Raw genomic sequence first — 22,856 nt, 5'->3', positions numbered from 1 at the left:
CTCAATTTTGACTGTTTTCTGAGTGTTTTCTCACTTTTAGACCAGTCAAAGAGTCTTTGTTATAGCTTCTGTTTAAACTTTAGGGAAATTAGTCCCTAATTTGCACATCCAAATATGTAGACTTCTTCTCTCTAACATTTTTTGTCAAAAAGGTCTGATCAGGGATTTACAGTGAAATTAAGACTAGTTTTCTATAAGTCTAGACTAAAGAATATGCACAGGCTTGATCTCTAGAGTCCATTTTCTTGAAAAATGTGATATGGCATTGATTTTGTCTAAGTGCATGTGTGATGTGTCCTAGAGCTCGTGCTGGGTGAAGTCCATTACTTGCTGCAAAGTGTTAGCCTGCAACGACCTGTTATCAATCAAAGTGGAAGAACAGATCTGTGTTTTGAATTTTGTTAGATGGGCAACCCAAATTATTTGCACCCGTCCCAAATATTCTGTCAGTCTCTTCACAGTAGAAAAATGATTTCATTAGATTTCATCTGCAGTATAGACAAGCAGTTGTACTTATTTTCAGAAAAATAGTTTGAGGTAGTAGTGACTTGATCTCTAAACAAACTCCTGATATTTGAGGAAATTTCCTTCTTGCTATGTCAGAGCAGAGCAGTTTTTGGAAGCCCGTGCAGGTCGACGAGTGCACAATCTGTGTCCTGTTCATAAAGGGATCAACTTTGCAGTAATTTTTCCCTGGATTGCATTATCTGGTAAATCTATTTGGAAATAACAGTCAATGTGTTTCTAAAGATGCAAGTTGTTTTCTTGAAACTAGCTTTTGGATTATTTTAAAGAATCAAATGTAAATGAGGCCCAAGATGTTGTGGATAAATTCAGACTGGGAGCCATGAATAGATAACGTGTAAATATGCCGTTATGCTTGGTTGGTTTTTGATGTGGTACCAGACAGAGGAGCTGACTGAGTATAGTACATGAATAGGGTCCAGTGATTGGATTTAAATGATGTGACTCGACCACGGGACTTGAAAGCGATTGCTAAGCTCAAACGATATGGATTTTCGGGTTTTGAAAAAGCAAAACCGGGTCTTCAGTGGAACTGGGTTTTGATCCCCATCCCTACTCAAAAGAGCATCTGCAGCCAGTAAGGACAGCTCTTTACTTGGCTTCAAATCCAAAATGTTGTTACATTGGTGCTGTTTTCATCTTTTTAACAGACTAACTCTGCCATGCTTCCTCTAATCACCCCAAAAAGTAAACAAACATCTCTGCTAAAATTTGATTTCTGACATGTTGCAGTCATTGGCCGCCTTGGCTCGGCACTAAATTATACATGACCTCTTTGACACTAGTGGCACTGTTAGTATGTGTACAGACATAATAGTATGTTAATCAGGCTGTCAGTTGCTTATTACTATTGCAATTTCAGTAGGACTGGTTTGCTGGTTTGCATAAATCTAACCGGTTTAACCTTGAACATTGGACCGTATCTGAAAAACTGGAAATTGACCCATCAACGGTCCAGTGGGACAACACAGTGACCACACAGTAACTAAAGTACTTTTTCCATATAATACAATAGTAGTTTTGTGTTATTTTTCCGTAGCGCTGTTGTTTATCTCTGTGTAACCTTTTATTAAGCCTTTATAACTGTGAATGTTGACCCTCTTGTCTGCAGCAAGATTTGCTCTCACCCTCTTCAGCGTGAGGATTTTAAGAAAACACTAATGCGGTCAGAAATCCTCTCTTTCACACACATTAAGGGGAAAAGCTCTCATTCTGATCTGAGAAGAAAGAGTTGTTATCTGTCCTCAAGAGGCGAGGTCTGGTCTGCATACAGTTGGAGTGGCACGTCCTTAACCGCAGTGGAGGAGGCTTTAATTGAGGAGATAAGAGGAGATGGAGCGATTGGAGCAGGAATGACGTGGCATTCGCTCCGTTGAATAAATAAAAGTCCCCCTGTTTTCTGACAGACTGTGAGGCTGCTCAGCATGCTGTCAGCAGGTTGCAGAGTTATTTTTTCAATATATTTTAACTCTTGCTTTTGCAAAGGCACAGATGGCTCCCATCCTCCACAGCACTGCCAGGCTACCTCCCCGCAGTTTTTTCCTTTAAAGCATCATCTGCACTGGCGCAGCAGTGTTTTCTGTTTGAGAGGTGTAGCTGTGAAGGGAAGCTTCGCCAAGCATCTTTTTCCTCTGGCTCTTTTTTTTTCTTTCTAGTCCAAGAACGTCCAGGAAACAGACTGCATACTTGACAAGCATCACCGTCTAACTCACTGGCTCCAAGGAATGCTCGTGTTGCTGTAAATGGGTCATCTGGGCCACGTCTGAGGTAAAGCAGAGATACAGCCTTTTTATTATAAAAATCTGGCTTCTTTGGCCTGTCACAATAACCAATTTTGTTAGATGATATATTGTTGCAGGAATAAGTGCGATAAATTGAATTACTCTGCGCTCTACAGTGCGAGCAGTTTACTGGCAATTGTGCCTAAAAATTTGTGAACTGGAAAAATAATTTAGGAGCACGGTGTGGGAGTAACAGAAATGCCTTTTTTAAACTAGAGGGCTTTTAATTTTTGAAATAATGGACACTAACTTCAGCAACAGTGACTTTATCCTGGCTTGTTCTTCATGCGATATACAAAATAACTGTATTGGGAACATCGAGTATAAAAGTCGCTTTTATAAATTTCCTCATAAAAGTACTTTATCTTCGTTATAACCATATTTTATTGAATTTTATTATAACAGTAATGTATTCAATTTAATGATATGAAAGTAGATACTTTGTTTACCTTTTTGTCACTGCAGTTCATTCAATAAATTTGTATTTCAGAAGTTAACATTAGTTTATATGACATTTAACAGTATTGAGATATATCCTGTATTGCGATATGGCCTTAAATTATTGCAATATTATTTTAAAGCCATATTGCCCAGCCCTAATTGTATGATGAGTCGACATACATAATCATTGCTTCTTTCGTCTCCACTTTAGCCTTAGAGAAATCAATGTCTTGCAGAAGCGTGATGAGCAAGTGAAGAATAAGACAGATGATTTGATATTGAGTTATCTCATTCAGGTAAACAGGACAAGCGAGTTTACACGTGTGACGTGTACACGTGTTTGGGGAGTGTCTTTAAAATGTGTGCTTACCACCTGAAAGAGGTCTGACCTACTGTTATCTCTTTGTAGTCTCTTGTCATCGTTCAGGCTGCATGAACACACCCAAAGAGCTCATCAAATAGCTCTCATGCCACAAGTGTGTGCACTGCTGCAAACTCAAAGGACGCAGAGCGTTGATTGATCCTTTTAGATCAGACAGTAACTCTCCTCAGTGCACACAAACCGTGATGTTGCATTGTGAAAAACCACTGAGCTCCGTTAAGTGGTGGTCTTTTTATCCCCTCGCCGTTCTCATGCATGCTATGGTGGAGTTTCTATGGAATCCGCCCACTCGCTGTACATGCAGCCAGCCAGGCAGACAGGAAGGCAGCTTCTGCGATGTGGCTCTGACTGACTGTTTAACAGACAAGAACTTTGACACCGTCAGAGCAGGAAGTCGGGCCCTCGAGGGAGCCCGGCTCTGAGAAAGATGAAACAGAGGATGAAGTAGATGAAATATGCAAGAAGACTGTATCTATATCAGTGCCTGCTACTTTATTCTGGTGAATCCAGGACAGAGCAGTTTCCTGGGAGATAATGGATGCCATTACTGCTGCCAGGTGGCACAGTTCAATACATCAGTTAGTCCTTGTTGGCTCGGGACAAAGATCAGGATGTGAATGCTCATATCCACTTTTTATGAAGGTTTTTTTTTTACTTAGTTTGTGTTCATTTCATTAAAGGTATACTATGAAGTGTTATCCTGAAAAACGTGTATAAACTCATACAAAAGTAATCTTTTTCATGGATTTATGAGTGTGTTGTGGTCGTACCTGCAGAGACTCTGACTGGACTTTATCTTTTTTCTTATTTTGCTGAGTTGTGGACACTGTGCAGGAGAGATCAGGACTAAAAGGCCTGTGTCATAGTGTTTTTGTGTTTTTTTTGGCAGAAAAGTGGTGACGTGCTATGCATGGGTGGGGCTGGGTGATACAGCTAAAAATGTCTTCACTATAAAAATGTCAGTCGATATTGGTAATTATCACACCAAAAAGGCCTAATCATTATTTCTTTTAAGTAAGGATGGAGGGGAAAATCGATGCAGCATGATATCGTGATATCTTCGCATGGCAATCTTGTAATGATACACAGATGCCAAGTATAATTTTTTTAATTATATAATTTGTTAATATTGTAACTTTAAATTTAACTTACGATTAAAATCAGTTGCTTTTTCGGTCCGTGTTTTTCTGCAGTTTAAATATGTGAAGTGAGATGGACTAACAGTTTTATATAAGATAAAATCTATTGCAGTGCAGAGAGAGAGAGAGAGAGTGAGATAAGAGCAACAAGGGCTCAGAGCAGCCAAACAAAAAAGCTGAAGCAATCTTCAAAAAACAAAATGGACGTGTGCTTTTTTTCTGTAGACAACCATATAGATCACACTGTCAAAAGACACTGGCGCTCTGTGGACACAGGCCCTAATTGATTAAAAGAATTGGCAAATTCATTGATAATGAAAATAATCAGTTGCATCTCTCTATTACTTATTATTATAACTGTAATCTTAAAATTGCTTTTTTGGAGTTGGTGTTCATCTAATTTTAGTTGTTGTGCTAAGTTATACTACATAGATTAGTATGTGAAATTATAAGTTTTAGAAACCAAACATTAGTAAATTTGTAAAAAAAAAAAAAAAAAAAGTTAGTTATTAAGACTCAAAGTTTTAAAAGTTTAAGTACATGATTTGAAGAAAATGATGACACAAGCAGATCAAAATATCAGGTCAGAGTTTTGTGAATATTGTATCACATTTAAATGGGGAATTGAACTTCTCGGCCTCTGCACTCGGACATGAACTGTCGCAATTAATGATCCAGGATTTCACAGTAAGTATGTATTATTTTAAAGTTTGAGACCCCCTGCTGTAAAGGCCCTAAGGCCAGACAAGCAACCTATTGATCTTTGTCCAGATCAAACAAAATATTCAACTCAGCACTTTTCCTTACAAGCTCTGCTTTCTTCTCATCTCCTCCTGAACTTAAAGATGCTGATTTAAGCAGCAGCTCTCTGCCTATTTCATATTCAGATGCTGAAAAGCAGTTTTTCTATGTTTTGGTTGAGGAATTATTGCTTGACACTAGACGGATGCATAGAGCTCTTGTTTTTCTCTTTCTAGCACATCAAAGTGTCCACACAAAGGCAGCTGACTCAATAGTCAATAGCCTCAAACACAATATGTGCATGAACTATAGCTTCCCAACTCTGGATTCAAGGTTGTCTGTTCCCAGGAGTGCAATTTGAACCATTTAAAGTTGGTTAATATTTGTACAGCTGTAGGCGTTCGGGTGTGTTTTGGCATCTTGGTGTTGCTCACATTCAGCTCGCACAAACTGCACAAAATGTCACACATTTTGCTGCTTTGTTTTGTGTGAAATCAGGCTGCAACTTCCCCGATGTTTCTTCTGGGAAGGAGGTTTGCATCCCGTTGCGTACTAGTTTCAGATCCCTTCAGACTTGAGGGGGAAACCCAGAGGGAGAGCAGAGACCGTCTCACAGCATGGGACACAGACTAATCCCACACTCTTCCTGTTTCACTTTTAGCTGAGATAATGACTTTGCACATACATCGCTTCCTTAGAGCCAGGTGCTGTACAGATGCTGCAGAGCTGCTGACGTGGTCAGGCTCAATTAAAGCATTAATGCATGTAAGCTGCACTCACATGCACACATTATTGTCTCAGATAAGATTGTTATTAAAGTGAAATGTGTTTCTTGATTATACAGTAAAGTAGGGCTGCAACTAATGATTATTTTCTCAATTAATTGGTCCATAAATTAACAGTTTCTCAAAATCCAAGATGATGTCTGTAAGATTATGTAACTTGATATAATATAAAACACAAAAGCAGGAAACCTCTGTTTTTTAGGGGCTGAAAACAGCTTTTTCTGCCATTTTTGCATGAAAAATTACATTGATTACCTGAATAGTTGACGATTCTATTTCTGTTTATTGTAAAACAACTAATTTTTTGCAGCTTTATAATACACAATACAATCCAGCTGCCCCTGAATGGTGCATAACAGTAACCTAGAGTTTATATTCCCCTTGTGGCGCAGGGCGCACAGGAACAGGAGGCCAATTTTTAGTGAAACAAACTATATTATAGATCCCAATATCCTGTTGGAAACTAATGTGACATGGAGTTTGTCCAGTTTTTTATCCGACGCTTCATCATGTTAAAATTTTTAAATGAAAGGTAACTATTAAACCTCTCTCTGAAGATATCCAGTATTGCATGCTGGGTGCACTTTCATTTTCAAATGAAACAACAACGACAGTTAAAACTTATTTTTATGCAGCTGAGTGAATTTGACGTAACAATAAGTGACTTTGTTGAATCTTTTATTTTTGACCAATAGTTTTGACACCTTGAAGAAGAGCCCAGTCACAGCCAGAGGGCGTTATGTCACAGCTTGAATGCATGAAGCTTTAAATAAAAAGATGAGTTCATATTTAATTGTATGTTTGTTTGTGGGAGCAAGTATACAGCAAAGACCAGCAATTCCACATCAAGAACAAGTTATATAAACTGGAGCCAAAATATAAATGTTCTGAACAAAAATTCAGCTTGACACTAATTCAGGATAATACAGTTCAGGCGTATTTTATGTACTGTTTTGGATGGTATCATGAAAATAGGTTCTGCTTTCAGTTTTGAAGGAAAAAGCAGAAGGTTATTTTAAGCCATACACTCATCGTCATTGCACAGTTGTTGTCGCATCCCGTGCGTCTGTTGTGTCTATGGAGAGTCTGACTCAGGACTCTTTCCTGTGGACGGACTGAGGGAGGAAAAAGGAAGAGAATAAGAAGCAGGCGGCGCTTATAGGAGCTTCAGTGCGCCTGCTGCCACCTCCTGCCACATTTCTTTATGTTTCATCATTGTTTATTGATGTTTGGCCTGTTTCATACTCCGGCAGTGTGCTGTTTCCTGTTACCTCACTCACCCTTTCTGTAAGTGTTCAGTTTTAATTGATGCAAAGGATGTTGCCAGTATGGAAACTTATATCAGTTGGAAATTCTTGGAAATGTCTTTTTTTATGAGATATAGCATACTGGTAGCACTGGTCTCTCATAAATTGAATTGTTTTTTTTGCTTTTCCTCCAAGTTTGGGACTTTTTGGATCTTGAAGTGTTGTGCTGCACTGGTGGCTCCTACAGCAGCAAGAACAGTATGGGGCATAATCCCCTGTATGTGCAAATGGTTAAGATAAAGGAAGCTGAAAATGCTGAAAATCAGTACACTAATTGTACAAAAGAAGCAAAAAGCTGCACGCACGTATGTAGGGGCTTTGAGCTCTCCAAAGTGCCGTTATTATTATTTTTATTTATCTGATGTGCCTTTTATTAATATTATTATTATTATTATTATTAATAACAATAACAATAATAATAATAATAATAGTAGTAGTAGTAGTAGTAGTAGTAGTAGTAGTAATAGCAGTATTTGTTTGTTATTATTATTTTTTAATTATCTTTTATTAGTATCTTTTAAGTACTGTTTTGCGTATCCGGGAGATGCTGTGCTCTTTCAGAATAAGAATCAGAAACACTTCATTGATCCCTGTGGAAAAGTTGTGTTTCATTACAGTCACTTTTTAACATAAGTTTAATTATACAATAAATAACAGTTTAACAACAGTTAAACATATGATTTCTACAACTTTCACTTAGGCACAAAAATCAGCCTGTAAAGTTAAATAATGATTTGACTTTTTTTTGGTAGATAATTATAGATATCGACTGATTGTAAATCGTGATAACTTTTCCAGCCATATTAGCTCCCAGCCCGAGTCATGATGCATCATTTCTACAGTGATGATCTTTACATTGGCAACAAGAATTTTCTGTGATCTTAATGTGATTCACAATGGACACAATCTGAAAAAGTCACAATGTTTTGATAATATTTAGTAAGGCTGCAATAAGGTGTCCGCCTGTGGCAGCATTACAGCATCAGTGTATTCGAAAGTATCGAATCACATCCAAAATCAGTATCAGCAGCAGGGTGTGAAACAGCATTTGGTGCCTTAAAAAATCCTCCTGAACTGTTTCTCAACCCTCTGCAGAAAGCTGTTTTTGTGGTGGTGCAGGGGTGTGGTCGGACCAAGTTCCTCAGTTAACCACTTTGCCACAAACTGAAGCCTGTTTCAACCCGGACCAGAGCGCAGTACGCTTTCTACCCACACGCTCTACGGCCTTGGCATGCCGCACGCTGTGGGATCCAAATTAGACCAGAATGGTAGAGCATAAAATGCAGACCCCTCCACAAATGATCCACCCTCACATTAGAAAGTGTTTTTCAGACAAAGATCAGCTTTGTCAGTGTTGAGCTGCTGTTTATGCCCCAAACAGCCTACAGACCACTTTGGAAATACAGGCATTCATGACAGTGTCATAAATTTATCTTTATTTTTCAGACTTGAGTTGGACATGGCGCACAAAAATTTCACTAAAGCAGCACAAGTTCTTGTATTATACGGCTGTGGTTTTTAATACAATGGACCAGTTGTGTCTCACCCACAAACCACAAACACACACAATCAAACTGCAGGCTGCTGCCCTGAGAACAAAGTGCAGACACCTGTGTTTCTAACAGCAGCTGTTTAGGCTGTGTGATCGTAATAAAAACCATTACCTTTATTCAGACAGTGCATGGCCCAGTAGTCTCAAAGTCATATGTTTAGGGTTCCTACAGTCATGGAATACCTGGAAAAGTCATGGAATTTTACAGTAACATTTTTCAGGCCTGGAAAAGTCTTGCAATTAGTAAAAATCATTGAAGGTTTTGGAAAAGTCATTGATTCTTGCTGTGCATAATGAAATTTTCGTTCATGTAAAACCCCAAAGACACTAAGAACAGCCCAGAAGAAATGCAAAATGACCACAAAGAGACACAAAACAAATCCAAAGAGATGCGAAATGATCCCCAAAATGACATGAGACCCCCAAAGAGATGCAAAATGACAATAAAGAGATAACAATAAAGAGATGACCACAAAGAGATGCAAAAATAACCCCTGAAATGATGTAGTAAGACCCACAAAGAGATGCAAAACAACCAAAAAGAGATACAAAATGACTCCAGAGATGCAAAACAACCCCAAGGAGATGTAAATAATCATAAACAAATGAAAAACAATCACAAAGAGACGCAAATGACCACAAAGATTTGAAAAAAGACCTGGAAGAGATGCAAAACGACCACATAGAGATGCAAAAAAACCCCAAAGAAAATCCAGATGCAAAATGACCCCAAAAGTGAAGCATTAAGACCCCCAAAGAGATGAAAAGTGATAAAGAGATGCAAAACGGCCAAAAAGAGACGCAAAATGACCAGAGAGATGCAAAACAAATCCAAAGAGATGCAATAAGAACCCCAAAAGAGATGCAAAACAACTCCCAAAGAGACACAAATGTGCTTAAATATATGGCGATACGTGATGTTTTGTTTACCATCAAACATTTCTTTATTTTTTCTGCATACCCTCTGTTAAATTGAGGAGATTTTATTGAATTTTATTGAATTTGAGGAGAGTTCTGATAATACTGAAAAATATAAGTAGCACAAGAAGAAAACATTTTTTTATGGGTCCTTGAAAAGTCATTGAAATTTTGTCTAAGAAATGTGTGGGAACCCTGTATGTTCCTCCTCCTCCCGGTTCATTCTCCCTCTTGTGCTGCATTCTTCACGAGTAAGAAAAAGTGTGGAAAACTGTGAGAGGAGAAAAACATGCCCGTGGCTGAGACTCTGGTCGTCTCTTCCTGCATGAAAGAGAGTAAAAGGCAGCGGCTCGTACAGCACAGCACAGCGGTTGGCAGCGTGCAGTACTTCCTCATCCTGGCTGCTGTGTTGATGCAGACGGCCGCCGCTCCTGACCCTTTCATTTTTATCCTCAGAGTCGCTCTGTAGAGCTCAGGGAAGGACGGATATTTTGATCTTCAGGGCACTCAGGCAGAGGGCAGGCTCTAGGACAGCGTCCAGTAACAAACACGTGAGTGAAATGCACCACTCTTTTTTTTAAAAAAAAAAATTAAAGCATTTTTTTCCGACACCAATCTGTCACCACCTTTTTTCTCAATACTCAGTTATGCTCTCGAATATTTTGTTTATCTTCAGTCATTGCTTCGCAGCTTCAGAGTTTGTTTTGAGTTCAAGTTGTGATGGGAATAGGAAAGTTTGAAATAGGAAAAACTGAAGTCAAGTTTAAATATTGAGTTAGGAAGAAAGTGACTAAGAACATCTGCTGCTGATATTTCTGCCAGGTTTCTCACATTTCTGTCGCCCACTGGAAATAAAATGCAGAAAGGGAAATGTGGCCAGGGCTAAACTTTGCAACCTGTGAAATGCTCTGCGCAGGATTTTACAACTGTGGCTCACCAGAGGTTTGCTGTTTTTAGAATTATGTTGTGCTTACAGTATGTTGTATTAAAGCTTATGTATGCCTTTTAAAAGCCAACTGATGAGGCAGGCAGGGAAGAACACAAGAGGATGTGATGATGCAGTGACCTTTAACCTATATCCTTTTAACCTATATCCTTTTTTTTTCAATGTGCTTTAGCTCTTTGTGGCCTGTTGTAGATCTGCATGAATTTATGATGAAGCAGACATTTGTCATGGTGTGATTGAAAAGAAAGAAAGAAATAAAGTAAGAAACCTTGTTCGGTTATGATTTGTTGTGTATTGCAATTACGGCTAGGCGATATGGCTTTAAAACATTATCGCAAACCGCAGTAGTGCTCCATGGTCACAAAATCTGACTTAAGAGTTACGGTCTGGAGCTCTGCAAAAGCCTTACTTTGTGTGTGTGTCTGTGAGAGACAGAGAGCCGTAGTAGGAGGGAAAAATGAAACGCAGGTGGTTTATAAAAACACTGTGACAATTTATACTCTGATACCTCGAGTATACCGCTAGCTACAAGGGAAAAAGACATGTGGGTGCTATTCAACACAAGGAAACAAATATGACAAAAAGAGACTCTTAGAATAAAAGCTGCTAACTTCCTGACTGATGCTGGATTTTTGGGGCCAATGCTAATAACGATATTGTGGCGAAAAAAAATTCTAATCAAATACTTGTGACAAAGATATGTAATTGAGGCAGGATATTTTACAAATTAACAATGAACTTTATTGTCAAAAATGACATCAGTGCCATGAAACAGTGAACTTTATTGGGAAATTGATAATTCTACATTACATACATCTTTTTCTGTTACATGTTCTGTTGAAATTAAACTGTTCATATCATGCAAATCAAACAACATATAAGCTGATACAGATATATCTGTGTGGGCCAATATCGGCTGATAAAATCTGCGTACAGATAATATCGGTCAGGCTCAATAAAAACCTCACTTTATTTAACTGGACGAAGAACCAAAAACAGATAAAACAGCAGCCCTGCATTATAGTCTCTCTGAACAAAGGATAATCTACAGGTTTGATGTAATCATATATCTATGCCTGGTTAATACAAAAATTAACTTCCACTACTTCCACTTCCACCAGCTAGAAACAATAAAGAGAGGCACGTTGGCGAGTTAGTAAGATTTAAAAAAACAAAATCAACCTTGTGCCACCTCAGAAAGGAAGCAGGTTTTGCAGCCACTTGTTTGCAGGACTGCAGGTTCCCCCTGTGATCACTGATTATTTTAATCTGCCGTGTTGACGGCAGTGACAGGATGTTTGCATTGTAACAGTTCCTAGTGATTTGAGGAAGCGTTTCACTCCTGTCTGCACAAACACACACACTGAATAATTAAAGTCTAGCTCACATTGCACGGCCTGTACTACAGCAGGGCAACCTGCATTTAATGTCAGAGAGTGGTCAGGTCCGGTTAGCTTTGGATTTCCCTCCGTTATCTGCGGTTGTGGCGAGCTAAGTCAGCCAAGTTACATATTCGTGCGACAAATGTGTACATGCAAGAAGGAATTTCCTCTCTAACTGTTACATCGCCGTGGGTTTGTACTGAGTAATTATTGGTCTTGTCTCAACATCTGTCCTATTTATGTTTAACAGCAGTTCTGCTGCAGGTGGCACCTTAAAATAATACTTCACATGTGGATCTTTTTCACTTTTTCTAAATGCTGGATCTATATTTGCATGTACTCTTAGAGGTAAATTGATTTAAAAGACAAATTTAACTCATAGAGCCCGCTTTAATATTAAATACATTCGTATCACTCTGTGCACGAAATACACTTTTCAAAATCAAGCTTAACGATATAATACATTAATATTATTTTCTACTGTCTGTTTTTTGACCAACATCAGTCCTAATCATGAATATCAAATATTCATTAATTTTTAGAATTTTAACCCTTTAATTGTCAGGTTTTTGAAATGAAGCCAATATGATTTTAGATGGAAAAAAAAACAAAACATGAATTATTTTCAATATACTACATGCAAGGTAGGTTTTTTTTATTATCACACCTGGGATATGTCAATGATTAGCAGCAATATTGATTTTTGTACATTTTTTTTTTTTGTGCAGTATCAAATACTGCGCTTATCAAAATAAGGTTATAAAAAATATTATACATTAATATGATTTTCTACTTTTATTGAGTTTGATTTTAGTTTAACCAACATCAGTCCTAATCATAAACATTAATCATTAATTTTCAGAATTTTAAATTTTTTAAAATGCCGGGTTTTTGTCATGATGCCGGGACAAAAATGTCATCTTTCCTTAATGAATGAGATACATTTACTTCTGCTAAAGGAATTGGCAAAATATGGGAAACTGAGCTCGGAAAACACAATAGGAGGACATTTCAAATTTGTTGACCTGTTGTATTTCTTGATTTGATCTGATTTAGTGAGCTGTTCATTATCTATTAGTGTTGATTCAGCTCGTGTGATAAAAGCACATTATCTTTTCCCTCAGATTCGTATCAGATCAGGTGACGTCTAACAGATAGTTTAATTCGGGACCAAACTGATAGCAGTTGGTCTAGACTCCAGAGCTTTCTCCTTATCTCCTCTCCGCAGTCCAGTCCGGCAGTAACTGCCAGAAACAACTGGAGAAACTCCTCCAACACTCTGTGCCAAATTCAGCCTTTACATTCATCTTCCTGTTTTGAAAGCAATATAATTACGGCAGAGGACAACCCATTACTTATGACTGTGCTGGGTACAAATTATATTTGGTTTTCAATTTTATTTCTAAAGCAAATTCCATATTTAGCATTTTGCCAGCCTTGTTTCAGCCACAATGCCATCATCATACATGTTTTGTTTAGTTGGACCATGTAAGTCATCTTTTACATGAAGATGGCCCGCTCACGCTCTGTTTCTTAACTCTTGGCTCTTCAAGTTTAATGTACGACCCGCAGCCTGTCTCTCAAAGACATTTGGGTTCCTAACTAGGCCATTATAAAGTAAGTGGGACACATTTCTGGCTCCTGAGGATCATATCTCTGCAGAGGAATGTGGAGAGGTCATATCTGCAGAACTGAGTCCTGCAGTGGTCCTGAGAAGGTGAACATGAAGTACATTAGACTGAAACTGTACAGGCTTTTGCTTTAGTGTGACTCTCCCATTTCTTTTGTTTCTGAATCCAGTGACTCCTGTTGCCTGTCATCAGTAATATAATGGGCAGTCATCATCATGTAAGCTTTTTTTTTTTGCTGTGACATCCAAACATCTAGGAGAGATATATGTAACATAAATTGCAGCCTTGTCAATTGATTTATAGCCTAATGGTTTCTTTAATCTGCCAAAATAATTACAGAATGGCTGCCATCACAGCGCCTATGCACTTATGGGTTTTAGGTGGTTTCCTGTGTTTGATGTTGTCGAATAAAATGCAAATTCTTGCTTACGTAACTTGCATTTAATTTGACTTCTTTCCCTCAAAAGTTCAAAATGCTGCCATATTTTAGACTTCTTATGTGACATTATTACACCAGCCACTTCTATAACAGCTTGTCTCATAAATTAACCTCCAGACAATGATTCAACTCATCGACTTTTAGGAAACATGTTTTTGTGTCTTAGTGACCAATGGGAACAACATTTTTGAAATAAGTCCAGTATTGAGCGACGGGGCTGCAGCTGCGAAACAGGCTGCAAATATAACCATTCACAGCCATTAAGTTGGATGTTGGCGGTTAAACAGAGACTGTGGCGCCTTTAACCACGAGGATTCAATCACTAACTATCTGAGTCTGTCAGCGGCCATAACAAGAATTTAAAGTGGATGGACATTGGAGGTGCAAACACGAGCCAAATGGTTACATTAATCCTTTGAAATCTTAGCGAATTTGCTGAAAAATAAAAACAAGGAAAGAAAACAATGAGAGACTTCTCCAGAAGTGACCCAATAATTAACAACAAAAAGAGTAAAAAGTTACAATAAAAATAGCGAGATAAGAAAAGTAAAAGAACAACAATGAACATATAAATGACCTGAAAAAAACTAAAAATACACATAATAATATATGTATATAATATGGATATTCTGTAACATAATGTTAAATGTCAAATCATAATAATCATAAGTATGTTTTTTTTGGACATTTTGCTAATAATGCTCTCTCTCTCTTTAAAAACTAATTTTCAGGTTATTTTCTTGTCACATTTTACCAAAATATTTTCTCGTTTACCTCTTTTTCATGTTTTTTTGTTTCAAATCAAACTGATTAGCTCAGTTTTTAAATGGGTTAAAGGGTTAAAGCCTGTTTTGTTCACTCTTGACCAACTTCATAAACTGCTGCTCTCATCAGACATGTAGACAAAAAAATGGGAAAACATTTTAAAAATACCATAGTTACCCTTAAAGGCGTATGTTTCCAAACATTAAATTATAGTTTAACAGTTGGCTGTTTTATTCTATAAAATGTTTGTTTGCTGTTTCGTTCTCTATAATTTCAGGAAAAGAAATTAATTTACCCTCAAGGGTGACATCCTCAATTTGGCCTCACTTCCTCATTTAGCCCACGCAGAGGTTGAAAAGTCAAACGTGTGCTTGGCAGTGAGCGACGCCGTAGTCTTGGAAACTGATCTGAGCCGGGGAGGTGAACCGTCCCGGCCGAGGTGTTAGACTTCAAGGCCAGGCAGGAGTTAGTCACAGGATCTCGCCTAGAGAGGTCTCTGTATCATATGATGGGCCAGCAGGGAGACACACACTCTCATAAGGGTAAAAAACAAAGTGCACACAGTGTGTCTTTAATCAGATAAGTCCCCAAGCGCCCACAAACATCCTCTAATAAAAAAGCTGTGTGAAATCTACCAAAGTGGATGTCCTCTGCTGGGAACGTTTCACTGATGTGGATCCCCTGAATTGTGATTATCTTTAGCGGTTAGTGCCCACACTGCGCCTATAAACTATCCTCACAGTCCTTGCACTGCTAACTACTGCAGATTTTTCTTGCAGTGTCACTTTTTCTGCTTGCAACGTTTCAGTCACTGCAGCAAATGAAATAAATAGACCAGTTTAGAGCAGACGGAGACAGCCCTGTCCAGAGTGAATTTGTCTCCCTTTCTGCCGAGACTATGCAGTGAAACTCAACTTACAGCTTGTGGGCTAAATCTGGCCCCAAATAAGGAGCCAGGTGCCCCCCTAACCATTTTCACAATAAAAAATAAAGTGATTCACACTAGGAATTGTTTTTATACTTTTAGTACACATAAGATGCCAGAGTGCATGAAACAGCATCAAAATAGAGCTTGATTATAAAAAAAAAATGTGCCAGTGGAGGATCACCCGCACCCCTGACAGAGGTCCTAGCTAAGACCCTAATGTCCTAGAGAAATGACTCAAAATCTGGGATATGTTCTAAAATCTTATAAACATCCTAAAGTCTGAGAAATGTCCTAAAATCCTAGAAATGTCTTGAATTTTAAGAAAAATCCTAGAAACTTTGCAAAATCCTAGAAACGCATGAAAATCCCAGAAATGTTATAAAGTCCTACAAATGTACTAAAATCCTACAAATGTACTAAAATCCTAAAAATGTCCTTAAATTCTAGAAATGCCCTAACATCCTAGAAATATCCCAAAATCCCACAATTGTCCTAAAATCCTAGAAATGTCCTTAAATCCTAGAAACATCCCAAAATCCTAGAAATGTCCAAAAATCCTTTAAATCCTAGAAATGTCTTAACATTCTGGAGATGTCTTTAAATGTTAGAGATTTCTTAAAATCCTAGAAATGTCCTTAAATATCCTGAAATCTTAGAAACATCCTAAACTTCGAGAAACATATATGGGGCTGCTTCAACTGGCCCCTGGCCTCCTGTCATTTTGGCCCCCAAGCAGAGCAGGTTGAGTGTCTCTAGACTGGAGTCTCTCCCCATTAGCAGCACTGAGTGTCCCAAAGGTCGGAGATCAGGTTGCAGACTCTGATCAATAATGAGTCAGCTGCTCAGCAGGGAGCTGCAGAGCTCTTTACCAGGACTCTCTCTCTGGTTAAGTGCACTCCCTCCATTTCCTCCAGCTGCTCCAGATGAGCACATTTCCTTCTGGACAACAAATGCACACCTTTAACAGCCCGTGACCACATCCTGTTGGAGCTGGGAAAAGGAAACCATTATTGTGCTGTTTTTTTTTTTAATTCCTTACAAAGAAATTTGGCTGTATACCTCCCACTAGATCTGTTTTGAACAAACCGATAGGTAAGAGATTTTCCTCTCTCCTCCCTCCAGCAGGAAGTACTTCAGTGATGTTGCTACTGCATAACCCGAGCTGCCCCCAGAGGTAACTCTCGGCCTGATTATTTTGGATCAGCCACAAAACACTGCTAGTAGGCAGTGCTAATGTGTTAGAGTCTCCAGGTTTCAAAGGGTTAACTGCAGTGAATCATACACAGGCGCATTAATGCTTTTTTCTGAGGTTAACCATTCAGAGGTTTATTTTTCAACACTTTCCTCTCCTCTCTGGACTTTTCTCAGGTGTAGTTAGCTGACGCGCAGCCATGATGAAATCGGGCGCCACCAAGGTGGGGCTGCCCAAGCCGGGTCTCCAGAAGCAGGTCTCCTTAGCCCCCTCGTCCTCCAACACCTCCTCCTCCTCAGCCATGAAGACCTCCAGATCCTCCAACACGTTGGCGTCAGAGCAGCGCCTCAGCAGGGTGAGACACAAACACACCAACGTGGTGAAACCTTCACGAGTGGTGGAACAGATTAAATTCAGAGTATTATTTTAACATCATTAGACTCATCATGACGAAGTCTGTCTGGTGATTTTTGTGAGAAAAAAATCTGTCGCCACAAAGTAATAATGCAAAACTGGCAGGTGCATCATCAGGAGCTTTAGCAGCTTGCAAAAACGACAATTATGGATTGTTTTTGTCGTATTTTCATCTATGAATAAATGATAGTGACACATTGAAGTCACTCTTTGCAGAGACACTGACTCGGCTGCTTTAACCCTTTGAAACCTCAGCTAATCGGCTTGATTTCTTTCAAAAACATAGGAGGAAGACAGTGATCAGCTTGACAAGAAATGTCCCAAAAACTAGCAAGAAATTATTAAAAAGTTGGAAGAATTAAAAAAAAGAAAAGTTAAAAGAAATAAACAAGAAAATGACCTTTAAAAACTGCTAAAAGTAAACAAAATAATTTTAAACATATAAGAGTTATAAATCCATTTTTCCTGTTTTTTTCCATAATATTCATAATTTCCCCACAGCTAATTTTCAAGTTATTTTCAGGTCATCTTTTATTCATTTATTTATTTATTTATTTTTCTTTTGGCAATTCACTGGGCATTTATTGCCAAGTTGCTTGTTACTGTTTCCCCACATTTTCATTTGAAATAATTCAGATTTCCACAGATTCCAGAGGTTTAAATGTTTCTAAAAGGCGTCCGAACGCAGCACAACAAACCTAATATCAGTCCAGGGTCTAATGGATTAAATGCGCAGGTTCAAATGAAAATGAAATACTGACCTCTGGTAAGTTTTAGATATCAACAAATGAACCAAACATGAATGATTGAATGAATGCACATAAAATGTGTCAAACATTCCCTAAAGGTTAAAGTACACCAGTTTCCTTTATTCATTGCATAATAAACAGCATTTCTTCAAACCGTACAACCATCTCACCACATCTGGAGCATAAATTATCTCAGAGGAAGTCGGAGTAGGATCTTGTTTCCACGCATTATGAATTTGTGGCCATGCAATTTTTGTCTCCAGGTTGGCTCTGTACTGTTGATGCTAACATCAGATGTGTTTCCAGCTGAAAAGAGCCAGCAGTGACGACGCCTTGACGAAGCCTGCGCTGGGAGCTGCTGCCTCCGGCTCCCGCATGAAGAAGACTGTGACCACTGGAGCCATCTCAGATCTGGCAGAGGCTCGACCTCGCAGCCTGTCAGGTAGGAAACTATCATATCTTCAGCTAACTCGTTAAAGAGACTTGGTTTGATGCTGAAAAGTGGGAGATAGAGCTGTTAATGTTCAGAAATTATAGATCTGAAACCCTGTGAAACCTGAGGCGACATCACATTTCTTGTGCTGCTTGCAGACGTCTTTCACAAGTATTTCAACCTTTGAACTGTGAACAAATTCTTTGAAAAACATGGGCAACATGGTAAAAAAAAATCCACAAATTACAAGAAATAAGTATATTTAGAAAATTGTTTAAAATGAAACTGTTCAGAATAATCATAATTAAATATTTAAAATTATATTATAGAATTGTTATAAATGTATAAGCATCTTGTCCAAGTCTTGTTTTTTGCTTTTCTTTTTAATTTTTTTTGTTTTTCTTTAATTTTATTTTTTTTGGGGGGGGACAACAACTTGTATTTTATTTTATTTTATTTTTTTTTGATAATTATCTCGTAATTTTCTTGTACTTTTTACTAATTTCTTACTAATTTGGGGGCATGTCTTCTGTCATAGCTCATACCCTCAGAGGGTTAACAGTATGCAAAAGCGTTGCAACTAACACGTGTGACCACCAGAGGGCCACAGTTCACCACCAAAGCTGCCTCCAGCTCCCAGGTGCTGCTGGGAACTTGTTGCCTGAGAGATGCTCCTCTTTCCTTTTCACTCTTGTTTTTTTTCTTGCGTCTCTTTGTTCTTGTTTGGTTGGCACTGAGGAGGTGCAGGTGGCCGAGGACTGAGGTTCTCAGGGTTTTTGGTCCAAAACTGAGAGACTGGATGCATTCATAGTCTGCTCCTCACACAACATCTGCTGAGCCGTGTGAGCAGCAGGGTGTGTTTTGGTTGAAAAATGAGGAAAAATGAACTTTTTTTCTTGTCAAAGGACAAGAAAGAGAGAGAAAGTGTGTTGTTGGTGTCCTCGGCTGGTCTTTCGGTGATATTTTGTGTTCATGTTCAGTAAGTGTTGACATAGCTGATGTGTTTGTTTATGGCTGTGTGTGTTCAAACATGAGTTATAATTTAAATGAAAGAGAAACGTCTGTAGCCATAACACCCATTTAAGCACACTTATTGTAGGCAATTACACTCAACTGAAGATGTGATAGTGAACATTTAATTTCTTTCTAACATAAAGAATTACACACAAAATATTTCAAACTATTTTCAGGAAAAGGACTTTAAATACAAAACCAACCAGTCTTGATGACTGAGTATTAAATGGGCAGTGTGTTGTATTTTATTGACTTAATTAGAGTGAAAAATAAGGTATTATCTTAGGTATAAACTTTTTTTTTTTATCATACAGAGCACTTTTATGTAATATTTACTGTAGGACTTTCACAGTACCAGATTTTTACTGCATGATTGTTATGACCAAAAGAGTTTACTCTCTCTCCTTTGCCAAATTAATTACACTCAAAAAAGGAGTGTTAATTTATCAAAAATTATATCAAATAGAAATATCCAAAAATCCGAAACATCCTAAAATCTTAGAAATATCCTAAAATCTGAGAAACATCCTAAAATCTTAGATATATCCTAAAATCTTAGAAACATCTTAAAATCTGAGCAACACCTTGAAATCCTGTCTTAAAATCATGGAAATATCTGCAAATCCTAAAAAATGGCCTAAAATCCTAAAAACAAACCATCCTAAAATCCTAGAAATATCCTAAAATTTTAGAAATGTCCTAAAATCTTGGAAACATATTATAATCCCAGAGTCCTAAAATCCAAAATTTCCTAAATCTTACAAATGCCCTGAAATCCAATAAATATTGTAAAACCCTTAAAATAAATATCCTAAAATCCTATAAATGTCCTGAAATCCTCAAAATGTCCCAAAATCCTAAAAAAACCACCCTAAAACCCTTTAAATGTCCTAAAAATCCTATGAATGTCCTAAAATCCTAGAAAAAACCCTACTAAAATCTGAGAAATGTCCTATAATCCTATAAACATTTTATAATCCTCGAGTCCTAAAACCTTACAAATGTCCGAAAATCCTAGAAACTTCTTATAATCCAATAATGGTCCTAAAATCCTACAAATTTCATGAAACTATAGAAATGTCCTAATATCCTAAAAAAAAACAACTATAGTCTGAGAAATTTCCTAAAATCCTACAAACATCCTATAATCCTAGAGTCCTAAAATCCTCAAAATGTCCTAAAACCCTAGAAACACGTATGGGGCTGCGGTGACGGGCCCCTGGCCTCCTGTCATTTTGCAAAAGTGTTGAATGTGATGAACACGTCTCTTTAGCTCTTTGCATGATCTGTTAAGCGTCGTGTTTGCGTGATCGAGGCGTGTCGCTGGATAAACGCAGCAACTTCAAACAGACCTGATCGCACAACACGAATTACATTTGGGACAAATATGGCTGCAGATAATGACAGGGATTTGTTTGCAGTAATTAATGTTGTTCCTTGGAAAATCCTGCACGGGGGAGATAGCTGTGTTTGTTTATGGCGGCCCGTCCTCTCGCCGTGTAGCCGCTGTGAAACTCTCCGTCAAAGGGTTGTTGTGCTGAAGTGGAGATAATTGAATTCTACTCGACAAAAGACTCGAGAGGAGCCGGGGACCGAGGCCAAGTGAGGCTCCCGCTTCTTTCAAACACAATTAGACCGCGATCAGCTTTCTTTGGATCGCGCTCTAATTAACCAAAGCTCCGTGTTTTCACGCCCAAGGACAAGAACAGATCCCACTTTGAGCTGTTCATGATAAATTCATCACTCTTCTTCACATGCTTCTTTAGCAAACCTCTGAAAGTTGAAGGGAGGAATATTGTCAGGAAAGCATCTTCAACCATACCATGTTAAAAACATCCTGACATCTTCTGTTAACTAAAAACTATGTAAATTGAATCAGACTGCCAAAAAATTGCAAAATATCAATATTTTTTCAACAGTTCTTGAACACATCATGCGTGACAAACGCGTCTGTCAGGAAAAACATCACCAAACGTAAGTTTAAATACTGATATTTCATCAAATTTACTTTATTCTACACTCATTCAAACATCTGAAACCTCAGCAGGACTGCTTATTAACATCCGTAGCCCCACAGCAGGTAACAGACAATAGAAATAAAGAACAAAATAAAAAGGAAAGAAAAAGAAACAATACAATATTTCATACAGAGGACAAAAGTGGAAAAAAAAGTTAAGCAATTTGCAAGAAATTAATAGATTTTTGGGCTTGGGAAAATGTCCAAAAACAAAGTATATACTTTTCTGAGGTATTTTTTTACTTTGCTTATTTTGTTTTTTGTTTATTTTCAGATAATTTCTTGGTTCCTTTTACAAAATTTAAGCAAACTAAGCATTCTGTGTGCGTAAAAAAATTGTTAGATATTTTTTAACAAAAGTTATATATATATGCCCCTCCATTTTTGTCTTTTTGTTCAGTGTGAAAACGATCCGATCAAGCACGCCTGAGAGAAAATAATTAACCACACGTCACGGCTGTGAAAGACTATCAAAGTAAAAAGTAACACCTGCAACCAAATGAAGATGTTTCAGTCCTACTTGGATCTCCGTCAGGTCAAAAAATATTTAACATTTACAGTCTTTTTTTAACCTGATGAACGAGTTGTGTGGCACGGAGTGAGTGTGCAGGCATTTCCTCAGTTATCTCAGTTATGTTCCCATAAGAGAATTCGTATTGTTGTGCACCTGGGCTGGGACTACACCTGTGCACGTCAAGTCAGATAACTGCAGACAATAAATGGAAATGTCAGACAGGTCTCAGAAATCAGGCTCATCAGCCAGTGTAAAATGAGATGTGACACCTGAAAGAGCAGCGGTGTTTAACCACGCGTGCAGGCCGTGACAATCATCGTTTAGCCTCCTGCTGCCGGCTGGAAGTCACCGAGCCTGACCTGAGAGCTCTGCCCAAATATCTCACGGGGGAAATGCCGTGATTTGAATACAGATTGGGGTGGTGATCTGTGGTATTTAAACTCATTGATGTTGCGATGAAATGCTCTGAAATGTCTTTGCGTTTATTGATGTGGAAGTCTCTGAAGTAAAACCAGCTGTTTTGGGGCAAAGAGAAGATACACATACATTCACTCAAGTACTTTGTCTTTGTGATATTGTCACCTGTCGGTGCGTGAAGTTAGTCCTAAACAGACGGGCTTCTCCCCGGCTGATATATGACGTGGCACACTGAGCCAGTCAGTCCTGATTGCTTCCTGTCAAAGGCAGCAGGACTGTCATCGCGCCCGACAGGCAGTAATTGACTCTTTCTCAGAGGCCGTCCAATTCTGTGACCAGACCGTGGACGTATGACAGAATCCTCACTGAGTACTGAAAACATTTTTGTACTTCAGTTACACAGAATCAGACAGATTTTGTGGTTTCAACGCTTTTTTAGTTTTT

At 38.2% G+C, this 22,856-nt stretch overlaps 1 protein-coding gene across 4 annotated transcripts in view; it reads left to right on the top strand.

Moving 5' to 3' along the window:
- specc1 (sperm antigen with calponin homology and coiled-coil domains 1) overlaps positions 1-22,856 on the top strand; it is a 118,311-nt gene that overhangs the window by 6,147 nt on the left and 89,308 nt on the right. For 2 of the 4 annotated variants that reach the window (XM_088088301.1, XM_088088298.1), the window contains exons 2-4: positions 2,181-2,292; positions 17,031-17,209; positions 18,324-18,459. In XM_088088301.1, the coding sequence (XP_087944427.1) occupies positions 17,054-17,209; positions 18,324-18,459 (292 nt within the window). In that variant the 5' untranslated portion in view covers positions 2,181-2,292; positions 17,031-17,053. Of the gene's footprint in view, positions 1-2,180; positions 2,293-10,027; positions 10,123-17,030; positions 17,210-18,323; positions 18,460-22,856 lie in introns of all 4 variants that reach the window. The other 2 variants (XM_088088300.1, XM_088088299.1) reach the window with 2 other exon arrangements.

This window comes from Plectropomus leopardus, chromosome 15, assembly GCF_026936395.1.
Source record: "Plectropomus leopardus strain MGB_pleo_1.0 chromosome 15, ASM2693639v1, whole genome shotgun sequence".
Lineage (NCBI taxonomy): Eukaryota > Metazoa > Chordata > Actinopteri > Perciformes > Serranidae > Plectropomus > Plectropomus leopardus.
This window is presented reverse-complemented; position numbering and strand designations above follow the sequence as displayed.